Source organism: Osmerus mordax, chromosome 18 (genome assembly GCF_038355195.1).
Source record: "Osmerus mordax isolate fOsmMor3 chromosome 18, fOsmMor3.pri, whole genome shotgun sequence".
Lineage (NCBI taxonomy): Eukaryota > Metazoa > Chordata > Actinopteri > Osmeriformes > Osmeridae > Osmerus > Osmerus mordax.
The window spans coordinates 6,597,900-6,614,808 of NC_090067.1; the positions used below are offsets into that span (position 1 = coordinate 6,597,900).

Here is a 16,909-nt window from a genome sequence, read left to right on the forward strand (position 1 = left end):
GGAAAACAAAAAACGGAAAACTACCCATTTTCCGTTTCGATAACAGAAAACGGAAAACGAAAATACAACCCGTTATCTGATTTTCTTTGATGTGCTTAAACATGGAAATCGGGAATTAAAATTGTGTGTGGAAATCTCCTTTCTCAATTTTGCATAGATTTTAGTGTTGTGACCCGAAAGTTGCTCCCACGATCTTGACAGTCACATATTCAGGATGTCAGCAGAGGGCGCGCTGCCATTTGTATGGAAGCAAATCAGTGACAATGTTTTGAATTTTAAAAGGCATTGAATACTTTGAATAATTTAAACAACACCGAATTCACATATTTCAATGAAAAAAAAAAATCTGACCCAAAAATTCAAGACTCGGAAATTCATTTTATTTTTTATGGAAGTGCTGATCAAACCACAGCTTTGTAGAACTATATAAATATGTAGTATTTGTTACATGTTTATAAATCAAGCCTGCCACCAGAATAAAAGACTAATGAAAATAATCACGTGGGGTAGTTAAGAGATTGAAGGGCAGTTCCTCAGCCTCCTGTTGGTCCAAGTCTGTGATCTAGGCAGGCTTGACACCAAGGCTGTTGCACTCCAGTCAGAAGGCTACAACAATGTCCATGTCTCCCAACACTTACATGAACCCACACAGAAGAGGAGTTGCTTTTGATAAAAACTAAACTAATGAGTTACAACACACTGCGGCAGTCTTGCATCGGTGAAAGAGGGGATTGTAACTGGCGGAATGGACAGCTGACATTCAGGTAGAGGCACGGTTGGGTCACTGGTCCTTCTCTGACGTGTAGAAGGACAGGGTTCTGGCCGAGGGGTCAGTGGCATTGATCCAGCGGGGCATCCAGTAGTGGGACAGCCAGTCGGAACGACCTGGGAAGTGCTTCTCAAAGATCTGCCTGTAATGGTAGGCCTCTTTGGTCTTCGGGGTGAGGTGAGAAAATGTTTTGTGTGCCTTCTCAAGCTGGGAGTCGTTAACCTTGTTATACATAGAAAACATGTAGTAAGAAGCTTGTAAAGAACAGCATATGTTTTTGATGTATGTGTTATCAAGAATGTATACCTCAGACTCTAGGTGTTCTTGCAGGCTGGTGTACCAAGACTTCTTCACGGATGTCAAGCCGTCACTGAAGGCTTCCTTGCGTCTCCACAGGATGTCCTCTGGAATCAGGTTCAGTCCTTTGAACGAGTCCCTTAGAAGGTGCTTTTCCACACCATCCTGGTCCAGCAGAATGTACAATACAGTCAATCAACACTTCAACAACATGCTACCTTCCATCTTGCTAGTGTCTTGTACCATTTCTTCACCCCAAAACATGGATAAAGTAAGTATTGGTGAAAAAGTAGGGCGTGGATGAGGACACTAACCTTGGGAATCCTCATTTCTTCAGGTAGGGAGAGGTAGTAAGCAGTAAACCTGTGGTCCAGGAAAGGCACTCTGAGCTCCAGACTGGAAACAGAGAGGAAAAGGAGAGCAAGAGGAGATACTTGATTATTGGATGGACTATTTAATGGTCAAATAGTGGATGTATGTATTAATTGGTGGTCAAATAAATAATGAATGGGAGGATAGGGATCAAACCGATGGCTTTATAGGTGGATGGACACCTAAGCTAACATAACCTTACCCGTGTGCAGCAGTGGTGCGGTCAGCCCGTAGTGCGTCAAACAAGTAGAGCTCTTCCAACAGACGGACACTGTCCTCCGCTGCTGCCTTGGGGTTGGGTGCCTGGAATGAGAACCACTATGAGCATATTGACCTACTGCCTCCTACAGACCGGTGGATAACAGAATACACTGTTACAAGCTGCGTGCCTTATGAAAGTAGATGTATCCTTGTGTTAGCTCATCTGATCCTTCACCAGAGAAGATGACCACGCTGTCTGTCTTCTCTTGGATATACTTGGATACCAGATACATGCCTACAGAGACAGGATCAGAAAGAGAAGGTGGGGGTGGAAAGGGTCAATAATGTGTCCCGCCTGCTTCTTGTTTGTGTTGGTTGTCTTACATAGGAATGTATGCCACCTTGTATGGAAAGCCCTTTTAACATTTAATCAGTAGGTCTAAACTAGTAGCGATTCAGATTTCACTAGTGGAAATTACATTTTGATATCCCCCCTTCACCAAAAAGCTAGTTGGTTTGTCTGTTCAGGTGTTAGCATTATTATCAAACATTAAAGACAATCCCTTTTCCAATAGCTTATCCAGTCACTCCGGAAGGATGTTTCTATGGACCGGTTTTTAAACCAGACTCACTAATCTACCAGGATTACAGTCTGATTCAAATCAACCAATCAGAAGGAAAAGGAATGTAGCCTGCCTGAACTCAATAAGCTGAGGTCAGGAAGTACATTTAAATAAACTGTAGGTTAATGATGTTCCAAATCAGATTTAGTCCCAAACAAATTTAAGCCTTCGTCTGCTCTGTTTCCATGACAACGGGACACCGAGTTCTCTCACCAACTGAGGCTCGTACGGTGGTGATGTCATAGGTCTCCAGGTGGAGAATGACTTCGTCCACAGCTTGAAGGCCCTCCTCTGCAGTGAAGTTCACCTCATGATGCTCACTGCCAATATGAGCCGCCACCTATTGGGCCAATCCCCCCAAACAAAAGCTCTTTTCTGAAGGTAGGACAGGTGGAACCTTTTCATAACCGAGGTTTGATGAAGGGGTTTTACCTTGCGAGCAGCCAGGATATCTGGACTATCCTCAGCCCCAATGGCAAATGTCTGGATGGGGTATTTTAACTTCTCTTCTTTGGACAGTTTTACAAGTGTTGCTGCAACCAGGCTGGAATCTAGACCACCTGATAAAAGATTATTTGCACCGTATGTTCAAGTTGGAACATATTTTATGTCAACAGCTGAATGATTGGCTACCGAAAAGTCTGGAAGGGCCACTGTACCGGACAGAAGACATCCAATTCTCCTATGAGCCATTAGGCGTTTCCGCACAGCATTCTCAAACAAAGTCCGAATATTGCTCTTCACAGTGTCCTTGTCAAAACCTGCAGGACCAAAGTCAAGTCAAGTCAGTTTTATTTATAAAGCACATTTATAAACAGCCAATGCCGACCAAAGTGCTGTACAAAATCATCAAATACGGCAAAACAACAATAAATAAGAACAACAGACAAACAACACAATTACAGTAAGCACGAGTGACCCTAAACTGACTCGAAAGCCAAAGAATAAAAATTGGTTTTAAGACAAGGCTTAAATGTCTCAGTTTATTCCACCAAAGCATCATACAAAAGGCCTGTTTGTACCAAACATGGCAGAATAGAACAGAAATAACTCAAAGATTTACATTGTGTAAATGCAGTACCTGAAGAAAGACTCTCCACACTGTCATAGATGGCATGTTTGGGTTCATCAGAGCAGCAGTGGAAGCGGGTCATCTGAAGGGAATCCACCTTCCCAGAGGGCTTCAGGTTGAACTCCTCGAAGTGGCCCGGGAGGAAAGGAGTGATCTTAGCAGGACTGGACATGGAGTGTGTGATCTGGGTCAGGCCTGTGGAATGTACACAGAAAATGTGATTATTAGGGGGGGGGGGGGGGGGGGGGAATATTCAAAACATTGATCAAGTCACAGCTCAGAAATATAAAGCACTGCTTCCTCCCTACAGAAGCTTGAGTTCTGGAAAAAGGCAAGTCAGACACAGTAGTAACTAAACACTAAAACTTCTGGTTGAGTTAAAACCCAATCTTCGTCTGAGTAGCAGTTACTGAAAATATGAGGGTCAGCTAAAAGTGGAGTGTAAATGTAACAGTGCAAAACTGCAGATTACAACACAAGTTACCTTTGGCCTCGGAGCAGACTGCCAGAAACCCGTTGTCCGTCAGAAGTCTGAACAACGGACGCACACCATACGTGTCCCTCCCCAGATAAACCTTCCTGTTGGCGGTGTCTAGCAGGACAAAGGCAAACACTCCGTCCAGGAGGGAAGCCATCTTCTGGATGCCAAACCTGTCATAGAGGTGGAGCAGGACCTCACCGTCCACGTTAGTCTGGCAGTCAAATTCAAACTGCTTCTTCAGCTAAGAGTTGGAAAGGTGGAAGCAAAACAACATAACCTTGTGAAAAAGCAGAATAATTTAATAATGATAATTAGTACCAAATAGGGTAGGCTATGTAGAAAAGCACCATATAATATTTTAATAACATGTACACTATAAGAACAAATGCAATCTAACAAACTTCCATTCTTGCCCTCAACTCATTAAAACAAGCAGAGTACCTTGATCAACTTCCAGACAATAGATAACTTAATGGCTTCCCTACCGTATGGTGGTTGTAGATCTCCCCATTGTAGCACAGCCACAAGAACGGAAACTTCTTGATGCGGAGCGGCTGCATTCCGTAGAGTGGGTCCACAATTGCCAAGCGATGAAACCCAAAGCAGCAGTTTGTGTGGCCATTAACATTCTCAAAACGAAAAGCATCAGGACCTCTATGGGAAATCTTCATGGCATTGGTGCACTGAACTGACAGACACTCATCGCTGCCAAACAAAGCCCATATTCCACACATTTTGAGTCTGGAAATAGATGAAGAGATTAGATACAGGTAGCCTATGTAACTGGAGGGGGCTGCAATAGAGCTCCGGACGTCACGTGACTTTACTGTTTATGTCGCCATTTTGGCAGGAAAGTAGTGGCAAAAAAGAACGGCACCAGCTGGCATTTCAACCTGTCCCGAGTTCACTACGCACTTTAATTCAAAAGACATAGGCAACTATAAAGCAAAACTTGATCGATTAAACATTAGTGATCCATATAATGCTCCCAGAGTTATTTTTACGACCTTTACGAGTGAAACGGAAGGCTTCCATCACCTTCTGTATCCAGATATTTACAACTCTCTATCAACTTTCATTCGTCCTACTCTGGAGTCTTTGAAAGCCTACAAAAGACTGGAGGGATATAAATGGACACAATCATCGGGATTAGTGATGAATATTCAGCTTTTTAGTCTACCGGCTACAAATTTCAATGTGTAACGTTAGCTAATGCAGTCAGTTTTATAACTTATATAGCTAGCTAGTGTTAGCTAGTCTGTAACGTTCGTCAACGGTTAGCTACTAACTTTGGCTAACGTTCATTATATCAGTGCACTTTTCATCACAGAAATGCCATAACATTTATTACAGATAAGTCATTCCAAGAGACTGAATGATCTTCAGTTGAAGCCATGGGTGGTTGTCAGGAATTATGGGGTTCTTCTCTCTGGATCTTAGGAATCCTATAAAACGCTCTCCCTTTATCTTTTCCCCGATGGTTCAGGCATCCCGGCGCACAGCAGCTATCCACCATGTTAAATCAACGTTTACTGAAATAGGCAGCAAATGAAACTATGTATAATATGTATTTAAGTATATATGTATGTACACTCTGGCGCTCCACTTGGCTCTCCACTTTACTGCCAAAATGGCGATAACCGGTGCATGCTGCGATTGCGTGACGTCAACTCCCGGAGCTCAATTTAATTAACATCATAACTTTAATTGCTTGTCATGTTTAAAATCATGTCCTTTATTGGCCAACAAGAAAATCTGATACGACCGTGTCATTTTAACTAGGCCTATTATTAAAATATCCAGTAGCTAACCCTTATCTCAGACATCATGAAACTTCTCATTCACTACTTTCGTTATTCCAAGAGAGCCACGTGTCGAATAGTATTAAATGTGTAACGAACATGTGGCCGAGGCACTTCTTGGCATGCAAGGAAATGCTAGCGGATTGGATACTAGTCCTACAGTCCTAATCTACATAGATTCGTATTAAAATTTACCATATTTTAACAGATTAAAAAACTGTCAAACCATACCTTGCGCGTGGACAGATCCCTTCAGAAATATACTGATGTAATAATATGCCTCGCCTACCAAAGGTTTCCGATACAGCAACCGGTGAAGTAACGAATCGGATCACAGCTCTAATATAAAGGCGTGTTTTAACACCGTCAGTCATACCCAATGATAGCAGCCTCTTGCATCAGCAACCAACAGACAGATAAAGAGCAACATTTGACTGACGCTGCGATTTGGCCGTGATAATTGCAGTCAAATGAAAAATAAATGCGAAAGGCCTCAGTTAGGATAAAGCTGTCATTTATTATTGAAGTTTCATCTTTGCACCAATACATGACCAACAAGGAAAATTCGGAGTGTTTTTTCTTCTGGGAACAGACTAGCGTTAATTTTGCTGAGCATTTTGCGCTTTAAAAAGGTTTATACTTTTCTATGCATCAAACCGGGAAACATGTAAAATCACAAAAAGTAGATATAGACATATGCTTAAAAATAGTACTGACAAGTCTTACCTATTAAGTGATTAGAAACCTGGCCTTGAGCATTTGTATTTTAGGATAGTGCCATGTACACCCTCCAATAATGCATAGGCCTACCAAAACTACTAAGGTAAACTTGAACAATTTAAAACTTTTTCCTGGGCACACTTATGAAACAGTATAAGACACTTACATAGAACAAACAAGCAGATCTCTTGGTCGTATAATGGACAACCTAATATTATGTTTCATGACTCCCAACATGATAAATACAGCATATTATCAAAATACCCGCTTAGCTAAAGCTAGGGAGTTTGTCTGAGAAAGAAAAGGGCATTGCAGTGAATAATGTAAAATTACAAGCTAGTGTTCAGTGCTATCATGCAAGAAATCAAGCATCCACACAGAAAATTTTGCCGCTTTCTCATCACATCTAAACTCTAAATTGTTGTTTGTGCACATACCATGTAAAATATACAAAGTGAATAATATTTTGTCTGACAAAAAAACCCTGATCTTGTAAAACCATCTGTTTTTTTAGCAACATAAACGGTAGGAATAACAAAAGACAAGCCAGACAGGTTACAAAATATCAGATGTAAGTGTCCCTCCTAAATACTTTGGACCAAGTAAAATACATGGGTTTAGGGGACGGTGTTAAAACACCAGTCCTCCCAAATACTGAAATGTCACTAAAAGTATGGCTTTATTCATATTTCTCTACATTTCTTATAAATTATGACTGATTACTAAAGCTCTAGATTTTCCACCTGTAAAAATATTCAACAACTTTCATTTTGTATTGCACTTAGTAATCTTATGCCTGGCGTATGGGCAGAGTCAACAAAGAGTCAATGATGGCCCTCCAGCCCAGGTGGGGCTGCTCATGCAGGGCTGTAGCAGGAATCTGGCTGCCACATGCGCAAGTCAACCAGGACCTGGTTCAATTTCTGCATCCACAGATTCCGCTCATCTTTAGTGTCAGCACTCAGCCAGTTTCTGTGGAAAGAAATATAATACTGTTTCAAAATTTACACTATGCTTGGTTTGTACCACGTTAATGGTAGTCCTATAGAGAACGGTTCTGTCTAAGACACCATGAAGCATTAGCTGATGAAGGCTGGGGACTTACGTGGTGACACACATGGTGTTCTTGCACTGGCTGACGAGGGTCTCTTTATCCTCCTCTCTCTGCGGCCGCACGGTGATGAGCTCAAACGTGTTTGGCCGAGCACAGAACTCTCGGTTCGCAGGATCCACCTTTTTGCTGGTGCAGTTCGCCAAGTTAATGCGACCGATTGGGCGCTAGGAAAAAGGAAAGAAAGGCCTGAAGAAACTGAACAGTCCCATTGAGAATATGTCACAGGAGTCTTAGATCTGAATCCATACAGAAGCACCGGCCTGAGTCTAACTGGCCTGAGTCACCACCCTGTGATGGCCTCACCTTGCGTCTCTCGTCGTCTGGGTAGGTCCAGTAGGAGATGCAGTATCCTGAAAGGACGCACCACCTCCTGTGCCAAGCTCCAAACCCACTGACATCCTCAAACATCGTCTGGGGAGAAAGATGTCATGTAAATGAAGCACTGAGCTTCATTGGGAAACACTGGGTAAAAGCACTATGAGAGACAGGGGTTAAAGGTGATGGGTATCAGTTCATTGGATGCAGCATTTAGTCCTGTTTGTTCCATATATTAAATTGTCTGTCTTTGGGCAGGTTGGTAACTTTGTACTCACCAGGAAGCCCCTCTCCTCAACCTTAGAGCCCACCTCACACTGCATCTTCAGGTAGATATGTCCTTCCAGGGGACACAGGAAAGGCACCTACAGAGAACAGAGCTCACTAAGAAAATGCCTGACACTTGTGGAAAGACACTGCCTCAACCTGAAGCTCCATTGAGATAACGGGACAGGATTAAGATGAGGAAATGTAAATTGGCAGGATGGTATGAATGCTGGCTTGTAAATAGGATTATTCAAATACCAAGCACAATGTAGCCATCCAGCACAATCTACCCTCCTTGCAACATTGTAGACATGCTGAACGATTAAGGTTAGAATGTTAGTGTCACGATGGAACATTGGGTTAACTAGTACCGCCACAAACTTTCTCTCCCCTTCCCCCAAACACACACAAATGCAAACATTTCATTCGGCAAGTAGGAACCTTTTTCTGAAACATGTCACTTAGAAGCGCTCTCTCAAATCCTTCACATTTGATCTACAAGAGAGAAACGGATGTGTGAGTGTCAGCGAGGCAGCATACTCCACAAGGGAAAGAAGGATGTCTGTATGTTCCCCTCTGCGAACAAAGCCTACACAAGCTTGTGGTTGTGGGTCTGATGCGCACACACACACAGTTCACTCTACCAACATCCCCCTCAGCATGAGTTGTTGATACGCACACAGCCGATGCCAGACACAATGTAGGTGATTCAAGTAAAAACCAAGATGGTGTCAAATCAATACCTTCTCCAAGGAATATTTGTTTTTCCCGATTGAGGCCAGAGTTAGTTTGTGGGATCCAACCAGAGCAAAGTTACTGGTGCGAACTGCGTTGGGACCCCCAGGACTGGCCATGACTGCAAACAGAGTGGAAGTGTTATTCTACGATCCACTACTGGTATACATTTATAAGTTATTATTGTTAAAAGGGAAAAAAGTTTCATACCTGGAGTCTGGCTACTCTTCTACAAGGGAAGAGAGAAGAACAATAAGAGTTACTGTTGCAAACAGGCCTACACAGTTGTGTATCAAGTTTCAATGAAATAAAACAACTTTGTGGTTTCAAGAAAGTAAGAACTTACAGTAATTGCGAGGAATCTCTTCGGAGTAATGGCCTAGAAAGAAGGGGGGGGGGGGGGTGATAGGTAATTTGAATCATTAACAATGTTCAGGAGCCAAGGTCACCTCTGTAAAACATCCACCCCAGACCGTTTACCACCATGTGTGGGATGACAGTGAGAGGAGGGGGGTCTTACAGCCGTGTTCTACCCAGTAGGGGCACCATCACACACACACACCAACCCACAACAGTGTGAGGGCTTGGTACATAAAATCCCTACCGAAAAGCACAACTCATGGCTCTTGTGAACTTGTCTCCAGATCATCTGAACACAAACATGATCCTTAATAAAAAAAATAATAAAAAAACAGGTCCATGGAAATGTCCTAATAGTTTTCTTGCACAAACTAGAAGTCGCTTACATGTTCCCCCTTGATTGCTATAGTGTGCAGTAAATGTCCTTACCTTTGACTTGCTGGGTTTCTTTTTCTTGTCAGTGTGGAGTTCCCGCTTCTGCACCTGTGGGAAACAAGTCAATGATTTCCGCTGAAGGGCAAACATCAACGTTCATTACTCTTTCAATCTCTCCCAGTACTTACCAAGCAATAGACCTCAATGTCAATTTCGAAATCATTGGAAACATCAGACCTGCAAGTGAAGACAGAACCGTCACACCGTGTCATCGTCATGTGCTGCAACCTGGTCAACGTAACTGTGGGTGAGAGAGGATGTCTGAGGATGACGCTCACATGGTGAACTTGGTGGAGAAGGTCAGCGCGTCCCCGCTGAGAGCGCTGCGCGTGCTGGCCAGCGGAGTAGCCACCATGTTCTCTGCTCCGGCCCGAATCATGAGGAAAAAGTAATGACTGGCTGATGCTGAAATAAAAATGGGAGGGGGGGCTGTGTTAGCAATAGCACTGTGTGTGTTGGCATCTCTGAACTATTTCTGAACCACTTCTATAGGGGGACAACGGTTCTGGAGACTTCTAACCTGGCTTGTTGGCTGTGGAGCAGACGAAGTCAGCCTTAAGGGGCAGTCTCAGCTCCAGCAGAGAGATGGAGCCCTTTGAGGCCGGGACCCCCATGTCATACTGGGCCTTAGAGGGCCCTGGGGCCCCCTTCCTCTGGCCTACAGGAGCCTCTCCCTTCAGACGGTCCAGCTCGGCCTTCAGAGCCCCCCTTCTCTCCGCTTTAGAAACACAACAAAGACTCGTTAGCGCTTTTAATGACCTTTAAGCTACTTCCATCTGCTTGGATCAGTGTCTGCACTGTGCATGGCAGTGGGACCGGACGAGGGCTGATTGGACGAGTGATGCTGTGACTGGGTCTGAGCTTATAGAGGGACACTCACTGGCCACCAGCAGCAGCCTCTCGGCCTCTGCCTCCACCTGGGAGCCTTTTCCATGCTCCTCATCCGTGCAGCAGTTCAGGGCCTGGCTGGCCTGGTGGATCACCGTCTGCTGCAGGTTCATGTCATTGGTCAGGATCTGGGGGGAGAAGGACAGCCTCTTTTAAATCAACACAATGAGGCGTTTCAAATCACGACACTGTGGGTAACTGAACCCTACTGTGTCTAGTTAGGTTTTTATAGAGCCAAGGACATTGGATATATACAGAGACAATTTAATTCGCAATTAATTAGGCACATTACATTGAGCGGACGACATGGGCTGCATCTGCAGTGCAAGTGTTTAAAAAGTGTAAACAGTTAGCAGGGATTTGAAATATTCACCTTCATCCTCTGCTTGATGTTGCCATGGCTGCCGGCGCTCCTGGCATCCTCAGGTCGGAGGGAGACGTCCTCCTTCCTCACGATCACCTGCTTCACATGGGGCCTCTCTGTCTCCTTGACCCTGGTGGATCTGTAGGCGTCAATACTGGAACACACGGGAGGACAACACAGTCAGTCCCACCCAGCTGCAGTGCAGCAGATGATTCACATGCAAGGTGCACATTGTCTCCCTCCCTCTCTCCCTCCATCCATCCACACACTGAGTAATGCAGACAGCTGAGGGCTGGTGAGGAGAGGTAGCGCTACCTGTAGGGCAGTTTGAGGTCTTCGTCTGAGCCCTCCACGCCGTCCAAGCCAGCCCGGAGCATGCGGGCCCTCTGGAACTTGCTCTGTCTGGAGACACTCTCTGGAGTGTTGCTCTTCTCAATGAATGAGCTGGCTGGGGTGGAAGTCTGGATGGGGATATACAAGTGTGCTTCGTCAATGAAGATTTATTTGATAGGTCAGCTAGATAAAGAGGGTTGATTTGGATTCTGGTTCTTGTTAAGCTTCCAAACAACTTTTATTCACCATCATTCTCCTCTCCGGGCTCTTGACCAGCGAGGCCTCGACCAGGGGGGTGAGAAGAGACATTGAGGAAATGTTCAGGGCATCCTCCTCTTCCTCACCCTCCTCCTCCTCTCCGGTGCGCTCGTCGCTATCCTCCAGCACACCATCGAACAGCTCATTGATGACTGCAGAGTTTATGGAGTGGTCCACGTTCATCTCAATCTCCCTGACCACAACCTCGTCTGGGATGACAGAGAAACAGGCCCGTTTGTATCAGTGCACACTTCCAAAGAACACAAGGCAACTCTCTGCTGATCCACTAACAGCTCTTTTGTTTACCTTCTTGTTTCTCTGGGGCCTCGTCCTCAACAGGCTTTTCCAGTGAGAGCTCCACTCTCTTCAGAGGGCTGGAGGCCGGAGGTGTGGGGATCACTCCGGTGCCTTTGAAGAACAACAAAATCCAAATTTTATTCGGAGTTTATTTTTGTGCCATGCCTAATTCATAATTAATTATAATACAGGAATGTGGGTCTTCCCCCCCCACTGTACCTGCATGGACATGAGACTTGGACGCAGGAGAGTTCAGGGTTTCAGCAGGTGGCACTGTTGCTTCCTCTGGTTGAGCCTCAGCAGACTTGACCTCTTCAGGCTGCTCCAACACCTCCTGAGAGGAAGCAACAGAAAGACGTTCTTTGTCTAATACTTTACAACGCTGAAGCAATCAACTTATAAATACTAAGGAACAACGCACCACGATTTTGGTGGTTTTCTTTGGATCTGCCGCCTCGTCCTTGCTTTTCCACATGTTCCCTTTCTGGAAGCGGTTGCGAATCTGTGCCAGTTCAGACTCGCGCTCCTGAAAAGAACATGACTGTGGGTGAGTTTTCTTCAAACATCCAATCACAAATTTCTAATTCACAAAAGTCCTGGGTGGCTCACTGTGATAGAGCATCACTCCTGTAATGTACCCAGTGTGCACTATATTGTGGGTTTGAATCACATCATTGTACACACTGCAGTGCAGTGTGTACAATGCATCATCATGGGTTTGAGTCCTCCACCCTCTTCAGGTTCTACTTCTGCATTGATGTGTGTCGACTACCTTGAGGGTTCCAGTCCAACCACCCCAGTATGTCGCTTTCGAACAAAAGTGTCTGCTAAATTAAGTCAATGCATTTCATTAAAAACCCACCAGTTTCTGCTTCTGAGTGAGATCAGCGGTGGCGGTGCTGGCGGCCTGTGCATCTCTCAGCCTCTCCTGGACCAGCCTAGTGTTGGGTGTCACAGGCAGGGGCATGGCGAGGGTCCTGGCCTGAGCTGCCCCACCTGCAGGGGAGTTCTGGTTGGTGCGCTCCTGGTACCTCTCCCCAAAGCGCTCCAGGAATGACTTGACGCCTGGGTGTCGTGAAAACAGTCATGGACTATGAGTTGATTGGTTGAGGAAGGAGAGATCACGCCAATGCTCAAGAACTTCAGGCACACCTGTAATCACCTATGTATGATTCATTGTCCTGTAGTTTGAATGAAATATTTGTTTTTTTTGTATTCCGGAGTTACAGAAGCTACATTTCTCACCTGGACCTCCAGCTGGGGTTTTCTGCTGCAGGGGGGTGGTGGTGGTGGTCTCCTTGGCCAACTTCTCTCTGCTCTGGACGACCGAGGGGACAGTGGGAGTGGGCTTGTTCGGGAGGTATGGCTTTTGGGGACTCTGACTGAAGTTGGGGCCACTGGAGACAGCCTGGTTCTTCAGGGGACTCTGAGCTACAGGCGCCACCGAGGGGCTCACCTTCTGAGGGCTGGAGGGGAGGGCTCTCCCCTGACTGGAGGGGTAGATCTTCTGGGGACTGGCCACGGGTGAGGGCAGCCCTCTGCTTGTTTGTACAGCTGGCCTAGCCTCAGGGACCACAGTCTTCTGAGGGCTTGGCAGAACCACTCGGTTGGACTTGACTGGAGAGTAGATAGGCTGCTGGAACAAAGACAAAAATGACACAGGGCCCTAATTGATCACATGTATCCCAACATAAAGCAGACAGAGACAGAATGAAAAAAACATGCCATGTAATTACTCAAGTGTCATCACCAGCACATTCAAAACACCCATTTAACAAAATACCCTCATTCAGTGTTTAGCAGGGATTGTATTTTGTATGGCTCACCTGATTGGAGCTGGGTTTGGGCTTGCTGGATGCTGCATTGCTTAGCTGTCCACCATATCTAGGTTTGGTGCTAGCAGCAGAATCTCTCTGGGCTAGCACGGTTTCAGGCTGCGATTTGTGCGTAGAGTGACTGAGGTCATCCTCCCAAGAACCAATGGTGGCCGCGAGGTTGGCCAGCCGGCCCTTCCTCCCCAGGGGGGGCCCTGAAGATGTGGGGACAGGAGCCGGGGCCACCTCTCTCTGAGTCTTGACAGGTGACAGAGACGCACAGTCTGGGACCACCTCAGAGGTACCTGGGCAGGGTCGATTATTTATTTAAAACCATGCAGGCCAACACAAGTCATGTGTAAACAAGCAAAACAGTCAACATTCAGTGCTCAAGGTTTAGAGTCAACACTAGTAGCTAACGAGTAGCTATGCCCATACCGTCAGCGTCCCAGTAATGCCTCTGCTCGGCCAGTCTCTGCAGGCGAGACTTCATGCCAGATGTGGTCGGGGTAGGGGCTTCCATGGGCTCCTCCCTGGTCCTCTGCAGAGCTGGGCTGGAGGGGGTCATGTCCACATCCCTGCTCCCCTGGGGTACTGGAGCAGCACTTGCAGCCATCCTCTGTGGCTCTGGGGCTGGACGTACCACATGGGTCTGAGCTGGAGGTGGTTGTGGTACCACGGTCTCTGGCTCATGGGCAGTGGAAGGAGGCACAGCCTTCCTGTCCAGAGAGGTGGAAAATCGCACGCTGGCTGGACCCACAGGGGGCTTCCTGTCCGTCTGAGGGTCCGTTGTGGCAGAGACCACAGGACAGACAGAGACTGGCTCCCGGTTCTCTTCCCCCACAACTGGCTGGCCATTCTCCCCCGAGCATCTTCGCTTTGACGGAGAGGGCTTGGAGGATGGGTGTGGGGCTTGGGTAGAAAGTAAACACGAGAGGAGATTATTTTGAGAATGTTTGTGTTAGGGTAAAGTATACCAAAATGCTTAAGCAAAGCTAGGGAGCACAATATATTCCCAGGCCTGCTACAGAACGTATGCTAGAGACGATCAACAGGCTTCCTGATTGTCATGTACAAGAGGAAGTTCAAGCACTTCCTGAAAGGCTGAGGCAAAAAAAACAACAACTCCCCACTGTCATTTGAATGCTGGATTATTCACAGATAAATTGTGACCGAACTCATTTGGTGCTGGGGGTGACTCACTTTTGTCAATGACTGGTTCGCTGATCATACTGTTGGTCTCAGCCAGCGGCTCCCTGGCCCTCTTGGCCATCGGTCTGTTGGCTGCAGTGGGCCTCTCAGCAATCTTCTTCTGCAGGTTCTCTCTCCGGGCCCGTGTGCGCTCCAGGAGTTTCTAAACCAGAGGAAAACTTGAGTGAGAACTATAAAGTAATTCTAACTAGAGACGTAGTTATTTACAGGTTGTCTGAAAGATTTGCCCAATCTGCAGTTTAGGAATAATAAATAAATAAACTTCAGGACTGAACAGTTTACTGGTACTGTATTCAGTCATGTTTTAGCAGTCTGGAAACTGCAGTTGAATCTATAAAAAAAAAATACTAAAATCCATTAAGAACAGATAATAAACATTAACATTAAAAACTTTTGAAATGTTTTGAAACAAAATGGCATGCTTTTCTATTCTATTCTTCATTTTTCCCGCCTGCTCTACTCGTGTGTGTATGAAAACAGTAACGGCTGGCCTCCCAGGCAAACAGTGAATCTGATTTACTGCCAGGCTATAGTTCAACACTCACATTCCTGCTTTTCCACTGCTGCCTGGGTGACTCTTCCAAGTGGAAAAGTGTGGGGTGTCATTCCTGAGGAATGAGCCACTCCTGCTATGGTGTGGTTACAGAATTTTGAACTCTTAGATTCCATTGGTTGGAGGAGAGTTGTCTGAAGCTCTTACCACTGATCTATGCATATGGTAATGCTGTGTTTTTCAGTAAGGGAATTGACATATCTGGCACTTAGGGAAGGTCTTACAGGAGTTACAAATTAATCCCTTGTACAACTGAAAAAATAAATTCAATAGAGATTCCCCACGAAGAAGAAAAAATATCTGGGGTAATACCTTTAAAATGGGTGGGGGGACTTTGAGGCATCAACTGGGTTGGACCATGAAGAAGAATGTTTAACTGTTATTCCCTTAATTGGAAATGAATGAGTACATTGACAGAAAACCTTCACACGCAGTCCAAAAGGTCCAAGGCTGGTTGGGGGAGGGATTTTGACAGAAATTCAGCATGGTAGCTTGCCTCCCACATTTTTATATAGAAAGTTTATAAACTATGTAGCTGACACTATTGATTATTATCTGATAATGAGAGTTTTATTTTTCAACAGTATTCACGTGGCAAGGGTGTGGCTAAACGTAGCCAAAGCTATCAAGTAGGATGCTAATGTTCTTTGTCAGCATGACATTTGAAACATCAAACGTCACATATTTTGTACCGGGTCAAAAAGAGAATGCATTTTCTTTTTGGTTAGAAAACAAGACAGCAAATTTATTTTTAGACAACAAACATGGTTAACTAAGGTTTATATTAGCTTGGCTCTCTATATCGGGCAAGTTTGCTAACGTTAGCTAGACTACTAGTGCTAGCTAAGACGTATGTTGGTAGTTCAGTACAGTATCTCACTCACCTCAGTAAACGGATCCATTCTGGGACAGTTTATCCCGGGTTGAAACTAGTAAAGAACTGTATTAACTATTATATGTTTATCTATACCGATTCGCTAGACAATGACAGCTTGTGAGCCGTCGTTACTCCACACGCAGATATCGACACTCTTTCCTTTTTTCGTCTCTCAAACATCTGTTCAAATTTGAATTTCAGCGGTGCGCTCAAAGCGCAGACTCTGACGGTTGGAGGTAAACATGAGAGCCAATCAAATCGGATAGACGGATTGCATCGTCAGAGATTGGCTGTAACCCAACCTATCACATGTAAGTCAACTGTTTTTGTGCGTGTTTACGTGATGTGCATGTATGTGTGCGTGTGTTTAAAACCATTGTTTTGACTGCCATCGTCGGACATATTTATTGTCTTTAGGTGTTAATGAAGCATGCATGTTGCTAAGAAACAAAGACAAGCCAATAAACGCTTAGTGGGACTAGTCTTGACGAGTGTCATAAAACGAATAACGCAAAATATAACTATTCAGGGGACAGGGGTATGGCCATATATATCTATGGGTATGGCCCTGTTGATATTCATTATACCCCCATTACGTACAGATTTTGAATCAAATGGACCAGGATGAGACTAGCCCTTCCCCTTTCCTCCTTCGTATTTTCTGTGCATTCAGGCTTACTATTTCACCTTAAATTTGAGGACGTCTTTTTAAGATGGATTTAACAAAGGCTAGCATTTTGGGTTGTAAAT

The 16,909-nt window shown here is 45.1% G+C and overlaps 2 protein-coding genes across 3 annotated transcripts; both read right to left on the reverse strand.

Moving 5' to 3' along the window:
- Positions 1-358: 358 nt before the first annotated feature.
- LOC136962363 (asparagine synthetase [glutamine-hydrolyzing]-like) lies at positions 359-5,903 on the reverse strand. The gene is made up of 12 exons (XM_067256119.1): positions 5,849-5,903; positions 4,301-4,556; positions 3,819-4,056; positions 3,344-3,529; positions 2,922-3,023; positions 2,695-2,822; positions 2,476-2,602; positions 1,828-1,934; positions 1,641-1,741; positions 1,381-1,462; positions 1,076-1,231; positions 359-991 (listed from the first exon to the last, which is right to left on the reverse strand). The coding sequence occupies exons 2-12, from the start codon at positions 4,547-4,549 to the stop codon at positions 782-784; spliced, it is 1,686 nt and encodes a 561-aa protein (XP_067112220.1). The 5' UTR covers positions 4,550-4,556; positions 5,849-5,903; the 3' UTR covers positions 359-781.
- Positions 5,904-6,123: 220 nt separating this feature from the next.
- anln (anillin, actin binding protein) lies at positions 6,124-16,307 on the reverse strand. 2 transcript variants are annotated; one of them, XM_067255612.1, is made up of 24 exons: positions 16,167-16,307; positions 14,721-14,871; positions 13,956-14,429; positions 13,530-13,822; positions 12,949-13,336; positions 12,566-12,768; positions 12,125-12,229; positions 11,923-12,037; positions 11,713-11,814; positions 11,395-11,615; positions 11,131-11,276; positions 10,825-10,969; positions 10,444-10,579; positions 10,084-10,281; positions 9,842-9,968; positions 9,692-9,740; positions 9,558-9,611; positions 9,115-9,147; positions 8,979-8,994; positions 8,777-8,889; positions 8,045-8,131; positions 7,755-7,862; positions 7,443-7,615; positions 6,124-7,309 (listed from the first exon to the last, which is right to left on the reverse strand). In XM_067255612.1, the coding sequence occupies exons 1-24, from the start codon at positions 16,182-16,184 to the stop codon at positions 7,195-7,197; spliced, it is 3,570 nt and encodes a 1,189-aa protein (XP_067111713.1). In that variant the 5' UTR covers positions 16,185-16,307; the 3' UTR covers positions 6,124-7,194. The 2 variants fall into 2 exon arrangements, with proteins under 2 accessions (XP_067111713.1, XP_067111711.1); XM_067255610.1 differs by having other exon boundaries at positions 8,979-8,997.
- Positions 16,308-16,909: the final 602 nt, after the last annotated feature.

Coding starts and splice junctions, on each gene's coding strand:
- anln (XM_067255610.1), bottom strand. Junction 10,970..11,130: donor GACCTCAAACTGCCCTACAG/GTAGCGCTACCT, acceptor CGTGTGTTCCAG/TATTGACGCCTACAGATCCA. Junction 9,969..10,083: donor CTCCACAGCCAACAAGCCAG/GTTAGAAGTCTC, acceptor TTTTTATTTCAG/CATCAGCCAGTCATTACTTT.
- LOC136962363 (XM_067256119.1), bottom strand. CDS start 4,549: ATGTGTGGAATATGGGCTTTGTTTGGCAGCGATGAGTGTCTGTCAGTT. Junction 3,530..3,818: donor AGTCTGCTCCGAGGCCAAAG/GTAACTTGTGTT, acceptor TACATTCCACAG/GCCTGACCCAGATCACACAC. Junction 3,024..3,343: donor TGTGGAGAGTCTTTCTTCAG/GTACTGCATTTA, acceptor TTGGTCCTGCAG/GTTTTGACAAGGACACTGTG.